The 25,337-nt window shown below is 45.8% G+C and overlaps 1 protein-coding gene across 1 annotated transcript in view; it reads left to right on the top strand.

The window, feature by feature from the left end:
• Positions 1-25,337, top strand: part of LOC141111801 (hemicentin-1-like) — a 236,467-nt gene that overhangs the window by 114,158 nt on the left and 96,972 nt on the right. Inside the window, exon 4 of the mRNA XM_073603936.1 lies at positions 21,425-21,532. Within this exon, the coding sequence (XP_073460037.1) occupies positions 21,425-21,532 (108 nt within the window). The remainder of the gene's footprint in view (positions 1-21,424; positions 21,533-25,337) is intronic.

Raw genomic sequence — 25,337 nt, 5'->3', positions numbered from 1 at the left:
ACAACCACCGGCCAGGGTTGTGGGGATGAGGCCCTTGTCCTCATCAACATGGGGACAAGGTGTTTTGGGGGGCTACCCCAAAGCACCCTCCCAATGTTGAGGGCATGTGGCCTGGTACGGTTCAGGAGGGGGGGGCGCACTCTCGTCCCCCCCTCTTTTCCTGCGGCCTGCCAGGTTGCGTGCTCGGATAAGGGTCTGGTATGGATTTTTGGGGGGACCCCACGCCGTTTTTTTTTTTTTGCCGCAGGGTTCCCCTGAATATCCATACCAGACCTGAAGGGCCTTGTATGGAATTTAGGGGGACTCCCATGTCATTTTTTTAAAAATTTTGGTTCGGGGTTCCCCTGTGGGGAATTCCCATGCCGTTTTTATCAATGAACTTCTATGTGTATTGTCGGCAATGCAATAGCCGCAGGTAGTTTTAAATGGCTTTTTTCCTTCGAAATGTCATTTTGCTGTCAGACTGTTCTAAACACGGGAAACATGCGCCCCTTTACAGGCATAATATAGACACCCCCAGGTACGAAATTTAAAAGGATATTACACTTTTATTGTTTGACTTTAAGCATTATTAAAAATCACTGCTCCTGAAAAAACGGCCGTTTTTAAAACTTTTTTTTGTATTGATCCATGTCCCCTGGGGCAGGACCCGGGTCCCCAAACACTTTTTATGACAATACCATGCATATAAGCCTTTAAAATTAGCACTTTTGATTTCTCCCATAGATTTTAAAGGGTGTTCCGCGGCATTCGAATTTGCCGCGAACACCCCAAATTGTTCGCTGTTCGGCGAACTTGCGAAACAGCTAATGTAATTATTTCTTATCGGTAGCCAGGAATACAGCTATGTATGATGGAGGACAGGAACAAGGGCAAGATAGATGATCTTGGGCCCACAACTGTGTGAGGCCCCAAAGACAACCAAATGTACATTAAATGTAGATATCAGAGAAAGAGGGAAATAAAAGGAAGAAAAAGAAAAGGAAGAGGGTCAACCCAGAGCTCATTGGGGAGCTGGAATATAACAAATCCACGGATCCCATATCCTGTCAAACTTTTTGGAATTGTTACGAAGTATATGAGTGAGTTTGTATATGGAATAAAAGGGAAAGCGCTGTGTTCATGTGTACAACAATGAAAACAAAACGTAAATATCAATATCATAAGCATATAACACTGCAAGGTGAATTCAATGTGAAAACAATATATAGCAAGCTAAGACCCCCCATACACACTATTAGATTTTCTGCAGATTTTTTCTTCAGATTTACCCAAACCAGAGGCGTAACTACAACTTTCAGGGCCCCGGTGCAAGAAACCATGAAGGGCCCCCTTGACCTCTGATCCCGGGCCTGGATCCCTTTACTCTGATTGTGGGGCCCTTTATTAGGGTCTCACAGCGGCCTCCTTTCTGCCATCATGGTGGTAGAACACCAGCGTCCAGTCCCAAGTACAACCTTTGTGACCCTGGTAGTTCCACCACTGTGTTCCACCTGCATTTAAGTACTGCCATAAATGTGATAGATTTTACCGGCATGTAAGACCTGCACTCCCAGCATCTGAAAGGCTTTTAAACAGGATGGTACTGACAGGCTCAGTGAGCGGACCCTGAGCAGATCACCCATGACAGGAGAACCAACATACCCTTTGCCAATCCCAGGAATATGAGCTGCAGTGGTGCAGGAGGAAAGCTATGACAGCAAGTGGCTTACATTGGGGACACTGATGGAGGTTGGAATGTCAGACTGGCAGCATTGGGCTAGCAGCGGTGGGGAGTGGTAGGGGGCCAAGTCAGGAGGCGGTTATCAGTAAGACCCCTTTCACACTGCCCCAAAACAGCTGCTACATTCATTCCAGTGTGAAAGCCGGAGCGGTGCGCTGGCAGGGCATCAGAAAAAGTCCTGCCAGCAGCTTCTTTGGAGCCGTGAACTCACCGCTCCTCCACCGCTGCTCCCCATTGAAATCAATGGGGCAGTGCTGCGATACCGCTGGCAAAACGCCGCCCTGGCGGGGTTTTGCGGGTGGATTTAACCCCTTTTTGTCTCTAGCGGGGGGTTAAAACCGCCCCGCTAGCAGCCGAATAGCGCCGCTAAAACGACAGTAAAGCGGCGCTAAAAATAGCGCCGCTTTATCGCTGACGCCCAGGCATCAGCAGTGTGAAAGGGGTCTAACAGAAGAGCCAGTGCAAGAATGTTTGTCTACACCGGTGAAGGTGCATTTCGATTTTTGATGCTCTTCCACTCCACCATCCACCTGCCACCCCTCCCCCCTCCACAATGCAACCCCCACCCCTACTGTCCACAGCTGTGCTGGGACCTCCTTCGCATTATGCCTGTGTTTGTGATGGGATGCAACGTGAAGGACGTCTCTTCAAATCCCCCCAGGACAAATCCATCCCCACCCAATCCTCCTCTCAGCAAAAATCCTCTCCCCACCTCTAGCACAGATCCTCTCCTCCAGGTCCTCCCTTACAGCAGAACCAACCCCCCCCCCTCATCCTGGGTCAAATCCGCCCCCCCCATCCTCCCCAGCATGCATTCTCTTTCCCCTATGCCAGCATAAGTACTCTTCCCAGTTCTGTCACAAATCCAAATCCATACTTCCCAACTGTCCTGGTTTTGGTGGGACCTTCCTGACATACAAATGAAATCCTGTGTATCCGGATTAAGGGTCTGTTTATACCAGAATGCTGTGAGGGAAACCTGTGTTTTGTGTGCATTTCCCACACTGCATTCAAAATGCACTGCCATAGCGATCTGTAATGGGCGTCAGCTTAACGTCTTCACGCTGTGCCTCCTGGCAGTCATGTGATACAAAAACTCCTGATCGCTTGCAGTGATTGGGAGCTTTCAGTTAGACACCGGTAACTGATAAGGGGATGCTGAAGGCATGCACATCACTACTGATCACAGTTCATGCAAATATGTGGCCTCTCTGTGCCAAGGCCCAGGCGCTGAGAGGCCGCATATTTGTGTGTGGAAAGGGGTTAATGACAACCCAAATGCAGGTCACAAATGCAGTGTTTGCCTGCACTAGAGTGTTTGATCAGTAGTACCATGCGATCCAGTTGCTGTGCATTTTATAAAGCAGTGCATTCACAGCTCTTAGTGCAGACCGACACAGTTTCAGCCCATTAAAATGAAAGGACTGAAATTGCACAGCACCTGGAAGGCATGTGGATTGCAAAGGAAAGCACAGAGCGTTCCTATGTGATTTGTGGTGTGAACCGGCACTGAGTCTTGGGGGTCAGTGCCAAAAAAAAGTTCAGGCACTTGGCTCCACTAACTTTCCTGACAAGGAGGCACTAGCATAGGAACCTAGAGCAATCAATCGCCCTAAATCTTTAGCAAGGTACCCAGGACCCCAGACACCATGATTGTCCCCTCAATAGCAGCCAGTTTGTCTTTTAAGAAGGAGGGAAGGGGGCAAGTTATCAAAGATGAATACATGCAGTGATTTGGGGGGATAGGAAGATGGTTTATGTGTTAGAGGGCACTTTGGGAGGGGAGAGAAATTGTGCTGGAAGGGAGGTAATTAAAAAATCTGACCCCCCCAATCACAAGTCCCCCCCCAAACTGCCCCGTAACACATAAGGCATCCTCCTATCCCCCCAAATCACTGCATGTATTCTTCTTTAACAACTTGCCCCTTCTCTGAGTCCCCTTTACTGTCTCCTTCCCCTGCCAGTGCCAAACATTAAGATTCAGTACAAACCTCAGATCAGCATGTCCCGTTCTCTTGATGCTGAGTGCTGTGTCCATTCTCCTCCCCCTCCTTCTCCTGTCTCTGAGTCTCTGACATCCGAGCCGAGGAAAAGAGGGAGGGGACTTCATTCTGTGTTAGTGTGAAGGGGGGGAGAGGGAGAGATGCCTACAGTGTAATTGCAGCGTGTGGGAACAGAAGCTCCCCTCACACGCTGCGAGGCCAGTCACTGGAGCCGGAGGTGAGAGAAACAGCAGCCGCTACACCAGGTGCTGGACCGGAAGTCTTTTGTGCGGTCGTGGGGCCCCCTTACAGTGGCGGGATTTGCCAGGGCCCAGTCGCAAGTGCGACTGTTGCGACCCTGGTAATTCCGCCACTGACCCAAACCATATAATATGAGGTCAAACCTTAATGCCCCATACACACAGTCGGATTTTCCGATGGAAAATGTGCGATCAGATCATGTTGTCGGAAATTCTGACCGTGTGTGAGCTCCATCGGACTTTTTCCATCGGATTTTCCGCCACACAAAGTTTGAGAGCAGGCTATAAAATTTTCTGACAACAAAATCCGTTGTCGGAAATTCCGATCGTGTGTACACAAATCCGACGGACAAAGTGTCACGCATGCTCAGAATAAATTAAGAAACTAAAGCCATTGGCTACTGCCCCGTTTATAGTCCCGACGTACGTGTTTTACGTCACCGCGTTTAAAACTATCGGATTTTCCGACAACTTTGCGCGACCGTGTGTATGCAAGACAAGTTTGAGCCAACATCTGTCGGAAAAAATCCATGGATTTTGTTGTCGGAATGTCCGACCGTGTGTACGGGGCATAAGAGTTTCAATTTGTATGCAATCAGGCCGGCTCTCGCACTACATGGCTTTGGTAAATCTGAAGACAAAAGTCTGCAGAAAATATAATAGTGTGTATGGGGTCTAAAGCCTCGTACACACGGTTCGATTGTTGGACGAACGAGCGTCTGATTTTTGTCAAAAGCGCGTGTGCCTGGATCTTGTCTTGCATACTAACATTACGGAAATTGTCGTTCGACAAACACGAACGTAGTGACGTACTATGAGAGTATAAAGAGGAAGTTCATTTCTCGAGCGCCACCCTTTGGGCCCCTTCTGCTAATTTCATGTTAGTAGAAGTTTGGTGAGCGTTGATTCGCGATTTTCAGATCGTTCAAAACAAAAGCCTTTTAAAATACATTTGGCATAACTACATCATTATCACCAGCAAAGCAGCTTCATTATTATCCCATTAAAGAAGATGAGTATTTTGACATTTCAGCAATTGTCGCGTCACGAATGTTAATTCTAGATTACAAATGGTAGTTTACAAGACCGAACTCTTCCCAGTCGTTCCTTGATTCCGATCATGTGTGTTTGTACTTTCGACTTTTGTGTGATGGATTTTTGTGCTGACCATCCGAAAGTTGGACATGGAGCCATCGTTCGCCAAAAATTTACTATCCAACATTTGTTGTCCGAAAATTGGAAAACAATTGTCAAAAGGAGTGTACTAACGGTAAGAATTTCGGACAACAGCCTGTCAAACGACAATCCCCTTCTGATATTAGCACCATGTGTACGAGGCTTTAGAGTCCACAAGTGACATGTATCCCAACACCAAAAACAATTGCTCTTTGAAAACTTCTAGTTCTTCCACCACGAGTGCTCAATGGGAAGGTGGCAACTCACCAAAAATGTTTGACCCCTTTTTACAGGGTGGTGAAAAAGCGCATTTGGAATACCAAATTGATTCCACTGTCAGCACCACTCCACTCCAATGGCCTCTCTGGATGAAGCTAGGATATGAAAAATGACTCCACAGGAGACAAGGGTAAAGGTCTTACAGTGTAGTCATTTTTAATAAAAGTATAAAGTCAGTAGTAGTACAAGTTGCACTCACATGTAAAAGTGCCTGGCACTGGGTATGAACAGCGTGTGCAGATATGGCTGATACTACAGTGATGGCGTGTGTGGGTCCCTTTCTGATACCCCACACAGGCTTCTATATCCAGAGCGACCACACGCCATCGCTGGGGTTCTCCTCCAAATCCATACCAGACCTGATTTGGGGGGGAACCAACGCCTTTTTTTTTTCTGAGATTCTTTAACCGGCAATTCTCTTTTTGTACATTTAACTGTCAGTGGGGATCCCCACTGACAGCTGATGACTCATCAGCTGTTAAAGTGGGATTCCGGCCAGCTAAATTTTTTTTTTTAAAGTCAGCAGCTACAAACACTGTAGCTTCTGACTTTAAATAAGTAGACTTACCTGTCCTGAGTGCCTGGGATGTCGGCCACCCGAGGCCGTCCCGTCCCTCGGCTCTCAGGTCCCGGCACAGCCATCCTAAGTAAGGGAAACAGGCAGTGGAGCCTTGTGGCTTCACTGCCAGTTTCCTACTGCGCACGCGTGAACGGCGCTTTGTGAATGGGACGCGATGTGTTGTGGGACACACATTGTTCCCATAACACACCGCGCCCCATTCCCCAGAAGACAGCGCAGGGAGGAGAAGACTGAAGATCACCACTGTGTAGGAAGAGGCAGATTAGGAAGACTGCCTAGCAACAGCCATTTCACGTAAGTAAAAAATTTTTTTTTTCCTCCATTTTTTTTGGTATTTTTTTGTGCAATTTTTTTCTTCAGGGTGGACCTCCACTTTAAGGACGCGGTGGCTGGCTTCCCAGCTCGCTCCTTAGCAACCAGCTCTATACAGTGGTTTTTTTTTACGTTGAACAAGGGTTTTTATTGAGCATATGGTCTCATCCATTTACTGGCTATGATTTTCCTGGCCGAAAACAGGGTTTCGTGGAGGAAAATCTGTGTATTTGTCGGTGTTGTCGGGAAGTATCCCAAGTAGGCACTGTTTTGGGTTCTATGCCAGAGGGGAGCCCATGTGTCATGTAGGAATGTTACTATTTGTGTCCAGAGGCCTTGTATTTTGGGGCATATCCAGATTAGATGGAAAAACATGCCGTCTCCTGACCATACATCTGGGATAGGGTGGATTGGCCACAGTTATATCTAGCTACTCCGAGGGGGGTGAGGTATGCCCGATGGCAGGTCTGGTGCTACCACTAGACAAACTAGGCAGCCGCTTAGGGTGCCCGGCCACTGGTGTTCCTACTCTCTTCTCTCTGCAGCAAGCAACTAAGTCTCAGCATCAGCAGGCAGCCGCCGCTCCATTCGCACATTGTGTCAGAGGCGCAGCGGCGGAGGACTGTGTCTGTGTCCCGACTCCCGAATGAATGGAAGCAAGCAAACATTCATTGATGGGCGCTGGTGAGGCTGCATTTGATGGGCGCTGGTGAGGCTGCATTTGATGGGCGCTGGTGAGGTTGCATTTGATGGGCGCTGGTGAGGTTGCATTTGATGGGCGCTGGTGAGGTTGCATTTGATGGGCGCTTCATTAAAAAAGTGAGGTATACATGGGCAGGGCAAAGGGGGTGGGTTCAGGGGTGGAGCCAAGGGGGGGCAAAGTGAGGTTTCGCCTAGGATGTCAAAAATCCTTGCACCAGCCCTGCCCGATGGAGTATGTAGATCTGGGAAAGTCTGTCTGAGAGCTTGGGAAACACAGACTTGCAGGGCTCCAATGCCTCCTCCCATTTCTCATCTTCCAGTGGTCCCACCTCTCTCCCCCAGTGGGGCTTCAGGTCATAAAGTACTTTGGTAGAGACAGGAGTAGAGAGCATGTTGTAGAACGTCGATATCAGTCTTTGAGGGTCTGTGCTCTTAACTATTGCCATGATAGGGTTAGGGGTAGGTTGCGGGAAGGTTTGTGGGAATTGTGCTTGGGTCACATGTCGTACCTGTAAGAATCTAAAGAACATGTGGTTTTGGAGTGTGAATTCCTCCCTAAGTGTGTTAAAGGTTTTGAGAGTTCCACCTGACAGCAGATGGTGCATGTAATATATTCCCTGAGTGGTCCAGACCTCTGTGTTCTGAATTTGAAGGAATGTGAAGGAATTCTGGGAGATTTTTGTTATGTCATAGTGGCGTGTAGTCATTGTATTGTGGCATCTCCAATTTGGTGGAGGCCAAGTCCCATATGCGTCTGCAGTGACTGTGATACAGTGGGGACTTCCTGTCTCCCCCCGGCTCTACCTTCTCAGGACCTGCTGCTATTGCATAGCAGGTCTCCAGTGCGTTGTGCCCACATCGGACATAATAGGGTGTAGTTCATCATGCTCATAGTGTCATCAATCCGCTTTCTCAGGGGCTACTTGGTGCTCCAGCCAGGTGATCACTTCTTCTGGGTCTTCAAAGATTCAAAGAAGAGTGCTCGGCCATCATGTTCTACTCTGAGGCATGCAGAGAACAACATGGCGTATTTGAGGTATTGATTTCTCAGTCTGCGCTTGGCTTCCATGAAGCCTTGGCGGCGACGTTGGCCCTCCGCCAAGAAATCTGGGGAGATGGCAACTCTGATATTCCCATAGGGGATATTTACCCTGCCATTCTCAGGGCTGCATCCCAATCTTTATAGTTGACAAATTTAGCTATAAATGTGCGGGGGGGGGGAGCCCGTTGTGGGTGTGGTCTGGCTGGCATGCGGTGTGCTCTCTCAACCACCAACATGGGGGAGAAGGCCTTTCTGCCTCTCTGCCAATAAAGCGCAGATTACACCTCCTGAGCCTGTTCTCCATGTCATCTTGTTTGGAGAGAAGCTGATGTATCTGCTGCTGCATGCGGTCTGATCCTGTCTGTAGTGGTGGGATGGCATCTTCCACTGTGGAGACCCTGCCTTATCAGGGAGATGTCTACCTTGACCTCCTCAATTTGAGCAGTCAGCGAGGTCTGGCAGAATGTGATTGCTTCCAGTAGTCTGTCTGTGTCACCTGCCGCCCCCTGTCTTTACAGCACCGCCATCTTCCTTTGTGCCCTCTCTGTCTTGCCGGCGGAATTGTTTCAGTTTCGCCCCGGCGGTTTTCTGCGCTTTTGTCAGGGACATGATGCCAGAAGTCTGGGGCCTTGAGAGGTAAGTCTTGATCTAAAAAGGTCGTCTGTGGGTCTCAGGATTTGTTAGGTAGCAGGATTAACGGACGGAGCTCCTCGTGAAAGCGTCCTTCTCCATGCGGTGTCAGGCCATGCCCCCCTATACGGTGTTTTTTAAAGGGAAAAAAATGCAAAACGTATTGAACGCATCAAAAATGCAACACTTGCGTTTCTGGTGTGACTCCATTGAAGTCTTATTAAACGCAATCTGCTGTGGGGAAAAAAGTTCCTGACCCTTTCCAAAAATGCACAGATGTGAACGTGTACCATGGGAAACCATGTTAAATGGACTGTAGTGCATTTCTGCAAAACAGAAAACGCACAAAAAAGCGCATTAGTGTGAATGTAGGTTAAAGCCTTGTACACACGATCAGATTTTTGGGCGTTCATCCGTTTTTGTTGCATGTGAGTCTCATATCGAAAGAAAAGAGGTTACTCACCCTACGAAAAATTCTCGTATGATAGAATACAACTTCAGAAGTGACGTAATGTGTTGAATTGTTTTGTATGTACTCTTTCGTTTCTGAGCATGCGTAGTCTTGCTCGTACGATTTTTTTTTTTTGGAAGAAAACCGTACTAATGAAACGAAAATCGGACGTTGAGTTCACATCCGACAAAAATTTTATAGTCTGCACATCCAGCTTTTGTCGGATGAAAAATCGCAACCGGCTCTCAAAAGCACTGTACTAATGATCTGAAAATCGGCAGATCGTTCGTCAGAAAAAATCTTACTTCCAATTTTCGGATTGTGGGTACGGGCCTTTAGTCCTGACAGATAGCACACAGAATTTTTGTGGACTTGATGGTGTCAGCCCTGCACAGTTTTCTCTTGCCAAACTACTCAGACCCGCCTACTCTTTCATCTCCACAACACAAGGCCAATCATTCTGTAGATTCAGCACAAGGACTGGGAGGGATAATCACTCTCCTTGACATATCACAGGAAGTGAGCACCGGGCACAGGACAGCTCTGAATTCCTGGCGGGATCAACAGGTATTTTTTGCACTTTTCAAACAACACACTTTCAGTGGAAGATTAAACAGACTGAAAGGGAACCAATAAAAGAAGTTCATTGGCATGGTGTATGTTAGACACGTGTAATTCATTTTGGTATGAATACAAATTCGGACACATTTTTGGCTATTCAGAGATTTTGATTTATTCAAATCTCCAAATGAAATAGCAACGAATAGTAACGAATTTCGTTGAAATGCTTTAAATTTTGCTTATTCAACTTCTAACAGATTCCAAATTTTCAGAACAATTAGCTTTCGAATGAAAAAAATGATCAACCAATTCAAATTCTGTGTGAAGAATATCAGGTCGTTAAGCAGCGGGCCCGGAAGCTTTAACAAAGGGGCCCCCAGATCCTGCCTCCACCCCATGTGAGTGAGTATGGGGTACCTACCCATTCAGCAAAATTTTTTTTAAAAGCTATGCTATACGTGCGGGTGACTTTGCCCCTCGATGTCACAAGGGGCGGGGATCACCAGGTGGCCCTACCCCTTATATATTTAAGAACTGTCAGCCGGCAGAGTAGGCGGTCAGCCTTCGTCGCAGGCGGAGTTTTACCCATACTCATTCACATGGGGGGGCCAGCATCTGAGGTCCGCTTTTAACAAAAGTTAAAGGGGGCTTCCAGATTCCGATAAGCCCCCCGCCTGCAGAGCTCCACAACCGCAGCCCAGCGTTGTGGGGAAGAGACCCTTGTCCCCTATGTTGAGGGCATGTGGCCTGATATGGCTCAGAAAAGGGGGGGTCCCACGCTGTTATTTTTTAAAATTTTGGCTTGGAATTAGGGTCTAGTATGGATTGGGGGGACCCCACGCTATTTTTTCCTATATTTTCTATTGCCGGCATTGTTTTGTTTACATTTTAGCTGTCGGTGGGGAAGCCCGCTGACAGCTGATGAGTCATCGGTTGTTAAGGACGCGGCCGGCTTCCCAGCCACTGCTTAGCAACCAGCTATTCTTCACACAGAATTCAAATCGGTCGGTCATTTTTCGACTGATTCAAATGGTTTCAAAACTTTGGAATTCAATCGAAAAATTAATAATAAACTAAACGAAATTTGACAAAAATGTTTCTTACGGGTTCGCTGGCTCCGGTGCATGCACACGGGAGTCCTCCGTTCCAGCAAGGATCTCTGAAGTTCCGGCACGATCCGCCAGACCTTCAGAGTGCATGCTTCGCTGATGTCAGTGGCTGCATGCAATGTGAATATTGCCTAAACTGTGTAGGTTTAGGAGATATTCATTATTATAGGCTTCCCTGTAGGTAAAAATGACCAAGCGGGGTTTACAACTGCTTTAAGAGAATTTCTTATGCTTCTTGTCTACTTGATGGGTACAGCGCAACAGGATGTGAGGGGAACCCCGCTTCCCAGTCAGATTTAAATAATAATGTGTAGCACTACCCCTGCAGGGATTGCAGATGACTGGGTTCCCCACTCTTGCACAGCCAGGCAACAAGCATTTTCCACACTTTCATCCAGACACAAGGAACAGTTTTTGAGCTGCTTGGTTTTTGTTGTTTATGTAGCGCTACCCCCGTAGGAGCCGCTTAAGTATGTTCTGTCCGTTACTCTGCCTCTAAACCCCAATAACAGTCTCAGCCCCCTCTGGCACACCTGGCACTAGTGGATGTCAGCGGTTCTCAACTCCTGTCCTCAGGACCCACTAAAAGGCCAGGTTTGCAAGATAACATAGAAAGTATGTTTATTGCAATATTTCTGTGAAAAGGGTAACAGACAATATAGATGGTAATGATTAAGCACAGATCAGATGTGTGAAACGTGTCTACTTGACTGACACCTGGTGTATTTTGACCATCTGCAATAAAAGGCATTTTTGGAAACTTTGTATGTGCAGCCATTTTTTCTTTTTCTCAAGTTTTCACAGAGGCGGGCCGGGGCTAGCACTCCTACTTGGTTCCAATCAAGGTATTGTGCACACACCTGGAGCAGCGGATTCCTTTTCTTTTGATATAGATGTAGCACCCTGGAGTTTAGTCAGGGAACTCCTCACAAATTTACTTGCCAGGACTAGTTATCTTGATTGATTGTTAGAGATCTATTGATTTCTCCCTAAGTTTGGCCTTGTTGCACTTTTCTCTTCTACCACTAGGTGGCCGGGTACTTGGGGGTACTAAATATGAGAAGGGCAACACAAGGTCAGGTTATGGGCATGTGGGGTATCTCAGCCAATGGGCAGCAGTTTTCTTGATCCCTTTGGCCTGCTGGGAGAACCCATATATTTGGGTGGAGTCAGGTGATCGGGATTGGGTGCCACCTGGACAGCTGTCTGGGTGGACGTGTGTTGTATTGCCCGGGCTGCTAGATTGGGCCTATCCTGGGCACATCTGGCTACAAGGCTGTCTGAGGGCCTATCCATGAGCAAGAGAGCGCAGGGTTGGGATTGCAATCCAACCAAAAGTGACGGTTCTGTCGGCCGGAGAATTTGTCTTGGTCGGAGGTAGAGGGAAAGCTGTCGCCACTAAGGGACCAACGACCATATTACCAGGGACCACAGTGAGTAACTGAAGCAAGTACCGGAGCAGTATTCTCACCAACCGGGGACGATGAAGAATCGGGAAACTTCAGGCGGTGATCAAGTCAGGGACCCAACCAGCGGAGGAGACGCTTGCTGAACAGCCTTGTGTGTCAAGTCAGGGACCGAGCCGGTCAGCAGGGGTGAAGCTTGAGAGGTATCTAGAGTGCCAAGCTAGGGACCCAGCAGAGAAGCGGGGGTAACGCTTGAGGACGATACCACGGTGAAGATTAGAGAGAGACAGGGAGCTCAGTGGGCTGAAGAACTACAAGAAGTGATTGTAGTGAAAGTGAAAGGAACTGTTATGTTTAGTGTGAAGAACTGGTAAAGACTGTTGCCATAGGAGACAGCATTCCTGCACATGCAGATGTGGCGTCTTGCTGGATGCCTTTCCCTGTATGACTGTCCTCCTGTTGAAGTCTCAGAGTCTGCCAATTGAACTTGCAACTACTTAAAGGTGTCCTGGCCCTAACTCTCTGTCAGCGAAATTTGGTTTTACGCAAAACACACAGCCAAATCTCCTGTTTCTAATCATAGAAACAATTTCGTCTAATGATATAAATGCATCTCACCTTTTGATCATATGTCTTTCCACTGGTGTAGCTCATCCTCTGGTGTGTGCCTCATGCTCACAAATAATCACATCCTCATGCTTCCAGTTCCAAAAAACACACTGCAGCCAGCCTCCCTCAGCTGTCTGAATGAGCCACTTTATTAGCATATCGATAGCAAGTCCCAAAGCTTGAGGGTTGAGCTTCCAACAGCCAAACACCTCTTACAAAGCTTGTGACCTCACAAGAAATGGACACAGGATATGACCTCACAGGATGTGAATGACCATATAAGGATTTAACAACGCAACACACGAGATCAGACCCTGGGAGATTTATGACAATATATTAATATAAAATTTTCCACAACACTCTCTCCCCACAAGAGTTTGTTAAGAGAAATAAACTCTCTTTTGCATTCAAGAAGTGTCTGGCGCCCAATAACTTTAACAACTATACACCCACAATGCCTCACAACCCACTACATACAGAAGGATGTCAGCTATCCCTGGCCCTGGAAGTTCTCATTAGACTGAAGCGGGCCTGGGACCTTGCTACATACACACATATATATATATATATATATATATATATATATATATAGGTTACAGAAGGGTAGAGGAATGGCTATTACTCCTGTCAGACCCCTCTCTTCTGCTCTTCAACCCATAGACCAAGAACAGTAAATACAATGTTATAACCTTTTGCAGTGAGAAATTGTATTGGAATTCAGCTTGCTCTTTCAGAGAGTTCTAGGTGAATTGAAGCTCTATGAGCTCAGTAGAAATGAATCCCTGCAGTAGGGAAGGAGGTGAGAAGTAGTCCTGTATCACTGTGAGACAATCCGGTTAATCTTCAGCTAGCCTTTGTAATCAATTGCATGCAAAGAGTTTCTGAATAGCAGAGCAAAGCAACCTGAATCAATTGGTTGTAAAGAGACAAAGAAACAAATCTTCCTGTGTTGAACAAACTGCAAAGGGAATCACAGGTTTAAAGATGTTGCCCCCTGTAGAACTACAAGTACAAGTGGAGTGATAGAAGGTAGAGATGTCTGTATACAGTGTATGAGTTTTGGCCTAGATCCTTGGCGCTAAGGATGATAGATGGTGCAAGAGGCAATAGTGTCTGTATACGGTGTCTATAAGTTTGGGCTATTGCCATTTACCACACTGGAACAAGAGATGATGATCAGGATGGTGATGATGATGATGGCTCTCCCTGGAACGTGGCTCAGGGGATGGCGTCCGTCCTCCGCCGCACCATGCTACGACTTACACGAATCTGAGGTCACTGCAGGATAGATGGAATAGCAGCGGACAAAGAAACGAAAACCTCCAGAACATTTCCAAAATACGCCCCTTTCTAACCAATGACACAACAAAGCTCTTAATTCACTCGCTGGTCATCTCTCACCTTGATTACTGAAACTCCATTCTCATTGGCTCACCTCTGCATAATCAGCCCATCATGAATGCTGCTTCCAGACTCATCCACCTTACCAATCGCTCTGTCTCTGCTACTTCTCTCTGTCAATCTTTCCATTGGTTTCCACTCACCCAACGAATTAAATTCAAAATACTAACAACTACCTACAAAGCCATCCACAACTCTGCCCACAGCTACATCACTAGCCTAGTCTCTAAATACCAACCTACTCGTTCTTCTCAAGACCTCCTTCTCTCTAGATCACTCATCACCTCCTCCCATGCTTGTCTCCAGGACTTTTCCAGAGCCTCTCTAAGCCTTTGGAACTCCTTACCCCAATCTGTCCATCTATCTCCCACTCTATTGGCTTTTAAACGATCCCTGAAAACCCTCCTCTGATCCCTCCTGTATTGAATTGTATTGTAATTGTACTGTCTTCCCCAAAGTTGTAAAGCACTGCGCAAACTTTTGGCGCTATATAAATCCTGTATCGTAATAATAATAATAATATAATGAATAAGTTGGTCACGAGCAGAGATGAGCCTGGTGAAGGGTGCATTGGCATCCCAGACATCCTCCCAATCCTCCGTATCTACTGTAGATCAGGCACCACCCACTGAGACTTACACACTCAGAAATGTATTGGTTTCAGGGAAAAGAAATTTGTAGATGGTGAATAAGGGCTTAGTTAGGGATGAGCCGAACACCCCCCAGTTCAGTTTGCACTAGAACAGGCAAAAATGTATGCGAACACCGTTAAAGTCTAGACTGAACCTTGACCAGGAACAATGCCCTTGCTATATCGATCCATCCATTGTGTGGGCTTCCCTAGGCGCGAATGGGGCCCATCATCTTTTTGATGGACACTTGGCAGCAGAGGTCTATTCCAAATTCCTAAGGAAAATACACTTTCTTACATACACTGCTATATTGCATATATCTTCCAATATTAATATTGAATACATCCATCTGTTTCTCCTACAAAACACCTCTGAAGAAGGGACTTTTGTCCTGAAACATGTTAGGTCCATGGAGAAAATAGGCTTCAGCTTGGAAAGTATAGAAAACAAAATATATGTAAACCGTGATGTACATCAATGTTCTGTATAGATTATCATGTTTTTAGTGCCATGTTTTTTAAGCAATTTTTCTAAATAAATATGCTTTTATAATAATATTGTGACTGTTTGCCTTTAAAGTCCCTGTGAACCGGGGGTACAAGTGTTCCCTTTTCCTCCTTGGGGAGGGTTCCATCTATAAATATAATTCGGGATGTTGGCAACAATTTGGAGAATTTAATTTTTTCTCCTTGTGGTTCATTACTTTATTCCGTTAAAGTCTATGGGACACGAACATGAAAAATCAAAAGTGCTCATTTTAAAGGCTAATATTTTAGATTTATTAGCTATACAAAGCTGAACACAGAAAAACGTGTACACAACCACCCCTGAATAACAGATATGGTGGGAATACCGGTAAAGGGGATCCCACCAATCTGTCTATACCCTCCCTGTAAACAATATATAATCCCTCATAAAAAAGTTTTAGGAATCTTTTTTTTAAAAATCTGTCTATGTCTATCACATGGTCATTTGGTTGAAGGGTGGGTAGCACCTGGTTTTAATTACACTTAATTAGGGGTGATTTGTAGCTTCCCTATTTAAACAGATAATGACTAACCAATCCCCAAGCTCTGAAGAAGTTGCATGAAGTAAGGGAACGAAACATGTAAGTTGTTCTATGCTGGGAGAGCACCTCTGCTATGCACCCCCCCCTGAACCGCTACCTGACTTGTCTATTTGGACACGAATCTATTTTTTTCTCAAACTAATTGCCATGGATCAGACCAGCAGCCCAGGTGAAGAGGCACCTATGCTTTGTGTTTAACCGGTTCCCGACCGGCGCACGATGATGTACGTCGGCAGAATGGCACGGCTGGGCAAATGGGCATACCTGTACTGGACCACCTGAGTCCAGAACCCCTGTGCGGACTGGCAGGCCCAGATTAGATGAAAGAATGATGCATTTAAGTGATTACAGCTGGGGCAGTTAGGATTATGGCCAGGTCTGTACTTAGAAATGCGATAAGGCATCAAGTAGGATCTGTGGAGGATATAGAGGTTGGTAAGGCGATCAGACAATTTGGGAGACACAGTTTTACAGTTGGCGAGAGCCTCTTTCCAGTCTTCATCTGATAATGTGCCCAGGTCGGGCTCCCAACGGGATCTCAACTGCTGAGCGGTGGAGACCGCTGCGGGCGTCATGAGGTATGTGTATAGGAGGGATATTAGTTTTTGAGGGTCTTCACCCAGAGCAATGTCCACCAACAGTGGGACCTCAAGACTCGGGACAGAACCCCCGAACTGTGTGCAGAGTGCGTGTCTGAGTTGAAGAAAACGAAATAGCATGTGATTAGGTAGGGCAAAATTATCCTTGAGGGCCTGGAAAGATTTTACCGACCCACCCGACACCACCTGTGACAAGTATATGATACCCTTATCAACCCATAATCCATGATCAGGGAGAGATTGCAGTTCGGGCAAGTGTGGGTTGAGCCAGAGGGGCATGTGAGAATGAGGGGAGGGTGCCTCTCCAATACGCATTGCGAGTTGCCAGATCTTACAATGGTGATATAGCATTTGCGTCTGGTCATCATTTCGAATTAGGTTGAGAGGGCCGCAAAATAAAATCTGGAAGGGGTGAAACAAAGGGTCTGGGACTTGGGAGCAAACTAATGTGGAGTATCTTTCTCTGTCAGAGTGGTTGAAGTGAAAAAAGTGGGAGATTTGAGATGCTACGTAATAGAGAAAGAGATCGGGGAGTGCGGTGCCGCCCAGTTCGGTCGGGCACTTCAGAACTCGCCAGCGCAATTTGTGGTGGGAGGATCCCCAAATAAACATGTTGATAATGGATTCCATGGATTTGAATATACGTGGGGGGAGATATAGAGGGGCCTGCCAGAAGATGTATAGGAGTTTAGGGAGGAGGATCATTTTAACTAAATTTATGCGACCCATTACACCTAGGGGTAGACGGGACCATGTTTGTGTTTTAGACTTTAGGAAGAGGAATAAGGGTTCAACATTAAGGGTGATGTAATCCCGAAGGGATCTGGAGACAAGCACCCCTAGATATTTGATGTTATTGGTCCTAACTAGTGGGAGTGCGTCTTGATCAGCCGTTGGGGCGCCCAGATCTAGTGGGAGGATGTGGGACTTGGTCCAGTTGATTTGGAGCCCGGAGAATACTCCAAAGACTGTAATAGTTTGAAGGGCTGTTTGGAGTGAAGGACCGGCGTCAGCAAGGTATAGGAGCATGTCATCCGCGTAGAGGCTGATAACCTTTGTCAGGTGGCCGCGTCTGAGGCCCTTAATGCTGGGGTGATTTCTAAGGGCTATAGCCAGAGGCTCCACAGCCAAGGCGTACAATAGGGGCGATATGGGGCATCCCTGGCGCGTACCACGAGAAAGTTGGAATGGGCGGGAGATTCTACCATTGACCTGTATGCGAGCTGTGGGGGCCTGGTACAAAAGTTGAAGCCACTTTATAAATTTCCGGCCGAAGCCAAATCTATGTAGGCATTCCCAGAGATAACTCCATTCCACGGAGTCAAACGCCTTAGTGGCATCTAGGCTGACTACTACTCTGGAGCCAATTTCTGTGTGTTGGGATTGAAGGTTCATATGGAGCCGCCTAAGGTTAAAGGCTGTATTTTTATTGGGCATAAATACGGTCTGGTTGGAATGTATTAGACTAAGGATAACTTTGTTTGGGCGGAGAGCAAGAATTTTGGCCAGTATTTTAACGTCTAATTGGAGTAAGGATATAGGTCTGTATGATTCGGGAAACAGTGGGTCCTTACCTGGCTTAGGTATGAGAACAATGAGGCCTTCACCCATGGATGTTGGGAGTGTGTTGGAGTCAAATATGTGCGTATACAGCTTACTTAGTTTGGGGAGTAGAATTTCACTGAATTGACTATAGAATTTGAGGGGGAGACCGTCTAAGCCGGGCGTCTTGGAAGCAGGGAGGTGTGCCAAGGCTTCTGCTATGCAGTCAGTGGTGATAGGTGCTTCAAGCTGGGCGACCTGGGGAGAGGTAAGTATGGGGAAGTCGATGTCTCGTAAAAATGCTGAAAGCTCGTCGTGAGTGTGGTGTGTGGTAGAGGAGTACAGGTCCGAATAAAAGGCCCTGAACTCCTCAGCCACCTGATCAGGGTCTGTCACTATGTCCCCCGTCTTTGATTGGAGAGACCACCACTGGGGGTTTATGATCCAGGTGTGCCATAAAGGCTAGGAGCTTACCAGCTCGTTCGCCAAACTCGTATATGCGTTGTTTACTGAAGAAGATGCCCTGTTTGGCTTTCTGGAGGTGTAGTTGATCTGTGAGCCTAACCTGCATGCGCAGGAGAGAGGCGTTGGTTGGTGTTGGGTCATTTTGGAAGGCCTGTTATAAGGTGTCTAGATGTTCCTCCGCTTGGCCTAGCAGGTGTTTAGAGGTTGCTTTGTGCCTATTGATGCGCGTGGATAAGATCATACGGGCGTGCATTTTAAATGCCTCCCAGACGGATCTGAAAGAGGCGGAGCCGTCATTTCTGCGGAAGAAATGGTCCAGCTCGAGTTGGACAGAGTCCAAATCTGTTAGGACATTGAGCCAAAATGGGTTTAGTCTCCAGACACGTGCCGCAGGTGGGTTTGGCAAGCGCAGTTTGATCCAATATGGGGAGTGGTCCGATAGTACTCTAGTGTCAAAACCCACGTCTACGAGATGAGGAAGAAGGGAGGGGGTGAGAAAAATATAGTCTAACCGAGACATGGCTGAGCGTGAGGGGGTGAAGCAAGAGAAGCGTATTTGTTGTGGGTGTTTGTGCCTCCATGTATCTGTAAGAGCGAACTCCGTTAGAAATCTCCCAAATCTAGTGATGCTGGGTGCAGGAGCTGATGGGGTGACCAAGCTCATTCGGTCTAGGCTAGGGGCGATGACCATATTAAAGTCCCCAGCCCAGATAGCTGGTACTGATGGGTGTTGTGCCATGAAAGTAACCCCAGTCTACAACATGTCAAAGGTGAATGGCGGGGGAACATAAAATGGGAGAAGGAGCATCTCCAGGCTCCCGATGGAAGCATGCAAAAACAATGAGCGCCCCTGGGGATCCGACTTTAGTGTGTGAAGTTGGAAGCGTACAGTTTTAGCTATAAGGATTGCGACCCCGCGAGAATTGGTGGTGTAGGGGGCCTGGTACAGCCATCCCACCCAGGGCTTCTTGAGGCTCATCTGCTTCTGCCCTGCCAGATGGGTCTCAACAAGGATGGAAATGTCCGCCCGCTGAGATTTGAGGTGGGAGAGGACCGCCAGGCGCTTGGCCCTTTCACCCAGGTCTCGGACATTCCAAGTAGTTATTTTTAGTGAGGCCATGGTGCATAAGATATATTCAGTATGTGTAGTCGGATACCCAGGAAGGGGTAGGCAACATTAGACATTACAAGCAACCCTTGATGCGGTCTACTGAGATGAGCCTGTCTGCTGGGTATCCAAGGGGCAGAATAACCACCTGTGTGATGCTGGACCAGCAATTGGACTATCTGGTATATGCGGGAACAGTATGCATTTGGGGATAACCCAGCAGACTCGAACGGACGTACCGTCATATATAAATATAGCGTCTGTAGTTTTACTTATTAAATTTTTTAATCTTTTTTGGGGGGTTGCTCAAACTGAGATTGATATTTTTTGATTAGCCATCTATGCGCAACAACTAATTGACCTGCTAGGAAATATTTATAAAAATTCAGAGTGGCTAAGCCCCCTTCCTTCCAAGGTTGCTGTAAAATTCTAAGCTGGAGTCTCTGGACAACACCTTGCCAAAAACTCAAAAATCAGGCCATGTAAAGATTAAAAAATAGTCTTAGGAATCCACACAGGCGTGTTCCGCAGGACATATAACATAAGAGGGAGAAATTTCATTTTTAACAAATTTACTTTCCCCATCATGGAGAGAGGGGGGTTCCTCCAGGCACTAATCTTTTTGCTTAGAGTTATGGGTTGGGTTATAATGGGGGAAACCTTCAATCATATAAAATGCGATACGGAATTAGTAATCGTGAGCCCTAAATACTTCACATGAGTCACCCATTGAAGAGGTGTAGTAGACAATAAGGATTTGCATACATCCTTACCCAAAGGGAGAACTGTGGATTTGGGCCAATTGACCCTTAAACCAAAAAAAGTGGCTACACGGTCCAGGATAATGCGGTAAGGAGGTTACTGGGTCATCCAAAAAACAGTACCACATCATCTGCAAAAAGGGCCATCTTCTCCTCTAAGCTACCCACCTGAACGACACGTACATAGGGGGAGGTCACTGCAATCAGGTCCATCATCAGGGCAAAGCCCAGCCGATAGGGCAACCCTGTCTGGTGCCGCGGCCAACCAGAATGGGGCGCAGTTAGCCTTCTGGCTGTTTTTATAGTGGCCACCTAATAGTCATATAATAAACCTATCCATTTGAGGAATACTTCACCAAAGCACATACGGATTGCCCACATATAACCCAGTCAACCGAATCAAATGCTTTTTCCAAGTCCAGAAAAACCAATTCTCGGTTATCAGGACCTTCGGGATGTAACTCAATGTGGGTGAAAACTCTCCTCAAAGTTATGCCTGTAGCCTTCTGCGGCATAAAGCTGAGATGTATTCTCCACTCATATAGCCATTTTAAAGCAGTCTCAAACCATTTTGGGGGGGAAGAAGTCCACGTTTGGTCAGCCAGAAGGCTAACTTCTCAGTTATTTTGCCAATTTCCATCCAAATTCCTTTAGGCCACACTGCTGACCATCTACAGAGATACCACATCACATACATCACAGCTCAGCAGGTGAGATCCTGTCAGTATGGCCTTCCATGGAGATCCACCGGAGGAGGACACGGCCACAGTACCGCACTCTTAATACTGAATATAACCCACACCTCCCCCCTGGACATACTGTACAGGTTTTGTTGCTGTGTGGGCTTCTGTACTTATTATTGGGGGTCTCTTATCCTTTCACCATAAAACACAGAGCTCCTCCTCTATCTGAGGCTCCAGGTTCTCCGGTGTGTAAAAGGAACTGTCTGTGTTGCTCTAAAAACAAACCAAAGTGCCTCATATGTATTCTACATCCAGATCATTATATGTCCTTTATCATTACAGAGAGAGAAGATAACTCCGGATCCGTTATCACCGCTGTGCTCCTGACACTTTTGATTGTGCTCATTGTGGGTTTATCGGGTTTCCTCTACTTCAGATTTTTAAAGAAAGGTAAGGAATGGACAGTTATATTTCATGTAAACTTGTGACCTCACTAGGGTGCCATAGGGATCATACTGTCTGTGAAAAATAAGTACACCCCATGGACATTGGGACTTTAACATATTTGAACAGGTGAACGTTAGATCTTTTTTCTGATAGTGACTACAAAGGGGATATATAGTGTGTGTGTGTGTGTGTGTGTGTGTGTGTGTGTGTGTGTGTGTGTGTGTCTTTTCTTCTATCTTTTCATGTGACAACACTGAAGAAATAAAGTGTAAAGTGGTTAATTGCACTGATATTATCCTCTTATTACTATAATCCTGTGAATAATTAAATCAGTGTTTTAACTGCAACAATCCTCCTATAAATAATAGGTGCCTCAGAGTGATCTAAAATTCCCTAAAAATTATTAATAAATTACCCCACCAACAGGAGCGTGTATAAACTCATAAATAAATCAATAAATATTAAAACTATTGATGTAAAGTGCTCAAAGTAATCCCAGTTATATCTCTTGTTTACATGTATTCAGTGCCAAATGTAACAAAAACTAAATCAATATATCAATAAATAGTAAAATAAGTTTAAAGACTCATCAACATATAGTACTCCAAAACCATCTAGTATTCTTTGTATAAATGAAATCAATCAGTGCCAGTTCCAATGTAATAAAATTATAAATAAATAAATAAATAAATAAATAGATAGTATCAACAGAAAAGTTTTACTTTCACTTCTTCTCTTGTTTGATTATACTCCGCTAATCCGCTCATATCCAGGGCATTAAAAGAAAAAAAAATATATGCATCCATTGCGCAGAGATCATAACAGTTGAATGATAAGTATCAAACTGCTCAGTTTCACTCACATATCCAATTCCCCGCGATCGCGTTTTACATCAGCTGCATGGAGCTCAGCGCTCAGTTTTTCATCTTTTTATCTTTTCATGCCCTGGATATGAGCGGATTAGCGGAGTATAATCAAACAAGAGAAGAAGTGAAAGTAAAACTTTTCTGTTGATACTATCTATTTATTTATTTATTTATAATTTTATTACATTGGAACTGACACTGATTGATTTCATTTATACAAAGAATACTAGATGGTTTTGGAGCACTATATGCTGATGAGTCTTTAAACTTATTTTGCTAATTATTGCTATATTGATTTAGTTTTTGTTACATTTGGCACTGAATACATGTAAACAAGAGATATAACTGGGATTACTTTGAGCACTTTACATCAATAGTTTTAATATTTATTGATTTATTTATGAGTTTATACACGCTCCTGTTGGTGGGGTAATTTATTAATAATTTTTAGGGAATTTTAGATCACTCTGAGGCACCTATTATTTATAGGAGGATTGTTGCAGTTAAAACACTGATTTAATTATTCACAGGATTATAGTAATAAGAGGATAATATCAGCGCAATTAACCACTTTACACTTTCTTGATCCAATCACTTTTTTAGTTGAGCTATATTATTTGGTCATCTCTTGTTAACTAGCTGTCCCCTCAAAATAACTCAACACACAGCCATTAATGTCTAAACCGCTGGCAACAAAAGTCAGTACACCCCTAAGTGAAAATCTCCAAATTGGGCCCAATTAGCCATTTTCCCTCCCCGGTGTCATGTGACTCGTTAGTGTTACAAGGTCTCAGGTGTGAATGGGGAGCAGGTGTGTTAAATTTGGTGTTATCGCTCTCACTCTCTCATACTGGTCACTGGAAGTACAACATGGAACCTCATGGCAAAGAACTCTCTGAGGATCTGAAGAAAAGAATAGTTGCTCTACATAAAGATGGCCTAGGCTATAAGAAGATTGCCAAGACCCTGAGACTGAGCTGCAGCACGGTGGCCAAGACCATACAGCGGAATAACAGGACAGGTTCCACTCAGAACAGGCCTCACCATGGTCCACCAAAGAAGTTGAGGTCACGTGCTCAGCGTCATATCCAGAGGTTGTCTTTGGGAAATAGACGTATGAGTGCTGCCAGCATTGCTGCAGAGGTTGTAGGGGTGGGGGGTCAGCCTGTCAGTGCTCAGACCATACGCCACACACTGCATCAAATTGGTCTGCATGGCTGTCATCCCAGAAGGAAGCCTCTTCTAAAGATGATGTACAAGAAAGCCCGCAAACAGTTTGCTGAAGACAAGCAGACTAAGGACATGGATTACTGGAACCATGTCCTGTGGTCTGATGAGACCAAGATAAACGTATTTGGTTCAGATGGTGACAAGCGTGTGTGGGGGCAACCAGGTGAGGAGGACAAAGACAAGTGTGTCTTGTCTACAGTCAAGCATGGTGGTGGGAGTGTCATGGTCTGGGGCTGCATGAGTGCTGCCGGCACTGGGGGGCTACAGATCATTGAGGTAACCATGAATGCCAACATGTACTGTGATATACTGAAGCAGAGCATGATCCCCTCCCTTCAGAGACTGGACCGCAGGGCAGTATTCCAACATGATAACCACCCCAAACACACCTCCAAGACCACCACTGCCTTGCTAAAGAAGCTGAGGGTAAAGGTGATGGACTGGCCAAGCATGTCTCCAGACCTAAACCCTATTGATCATCTGTGGGACATCCTCAAACGGAAGGTGGAGGAGCGCAAGGTCTCTAACATCCACCAGCTCTGTGATGTCATCATGGAGGAGGGGAAGAGGACTCCAGTGACAACCTGTGAAGCTCTGGTGTCCAAGAGGGTTAAGGCAGTGCTGGAAAATAATGGTGGCCACACAAAATATTGACACTTTGGGCCCAATTTGGAGATTTTCACTTAGGGGTGTACTGACTTTTGTTGCCAGCGGTTTAGACATTAATGGCTGTGTGTTGAGTTATTTTGAGGGGACAGCAAATTTACACTGTTATACAAGCTGTACACTCACTACTTTACATTGTAGACAAGTGTCATTTCTTCAGTGTTGTCACATGAAAAGAGAGAAGAAAAGATTTACACCAATGTCACTGAGGGGTGTACTTACTTTTGTCAGATACTGTATGTGTGTGTATAATATAGTAAGCTGGGGGTAGGTGGTGGTTATAATACTCCCTGGGGTGAGCAACTTTCAGGCACAGATACTAGTCCAGTGATGTAGTGACAACCAATGGTGTGCTTATTGGTGCCATATACATGTGACATACAGGTGATATACAGGCGATTTACAGGTATTGTACAGGTAATACACAGGCTCTCTATAGGAGATGTACATGTTACATACAGGTGATATACAGATGCTGTAACAAGGGAAAAAATAGGAAGGACCTATAAGTAGTTCAAAAGGTGTGAAGAGGGAATAGGGCAGCCGGTTGTTTCTCCTTGAAAAAACTTTATTGATCAGTATATAGAAAAAATAGATAAATTGTAATCACAGTCAATAGGCAGTAGACAATTAAAAGTCGACAACGTTGTCATACATAAAAGACATGCCTGGTTGTACAGCCACATCCAAAGTCAAGCACACTGAAATACCACATAAATTTAGGGTACTGACTATACCAGCTCAAGAATAAAATGCAGGGTGTGTGGGGTCTGAAGGAGTCCCAGGTAACCGCTGTGGTGTCAGCCCATACACATCCGTATAACTCACCGTGGACATCTGGGCTCCTTAATTCCCTAAATGGACTGGATCAGCTGGGCAGGGAACTGTATGTCACAGCATACACTGATGTTCCTGCAATTGTTGGATAGAATGCATGAAAAGCGTGGGTAGCAGCTAAGATGAACCAGATCTAACGGCTAGAAACCAGTAATGCAAGTCACCAGTGTATCGGCAGTCCTGGGCAGTGTAGGTGACAGTTTATAGGT

This window comes from Aquarana catesbeiana, linkage group LG11 (genome assembly GCF_042186555.1).
Source record: "Aquarana catesbeiana isolate 2022-GZ linkage group LG11, ASM4218655v1, whole genome shotgun sequence".
In the NCBI taxonomy this organism is placed as follows: Eukaryota; Metazoa; Chordata; class Amphibia; order Anura; family Ranidae; genus Aquarana; species Aquarana catesbeiana.
Note: the sequence above shows the minus strand (reverse complement) of the source record. Positions and strands in the feature narration are given on the sequence as shown.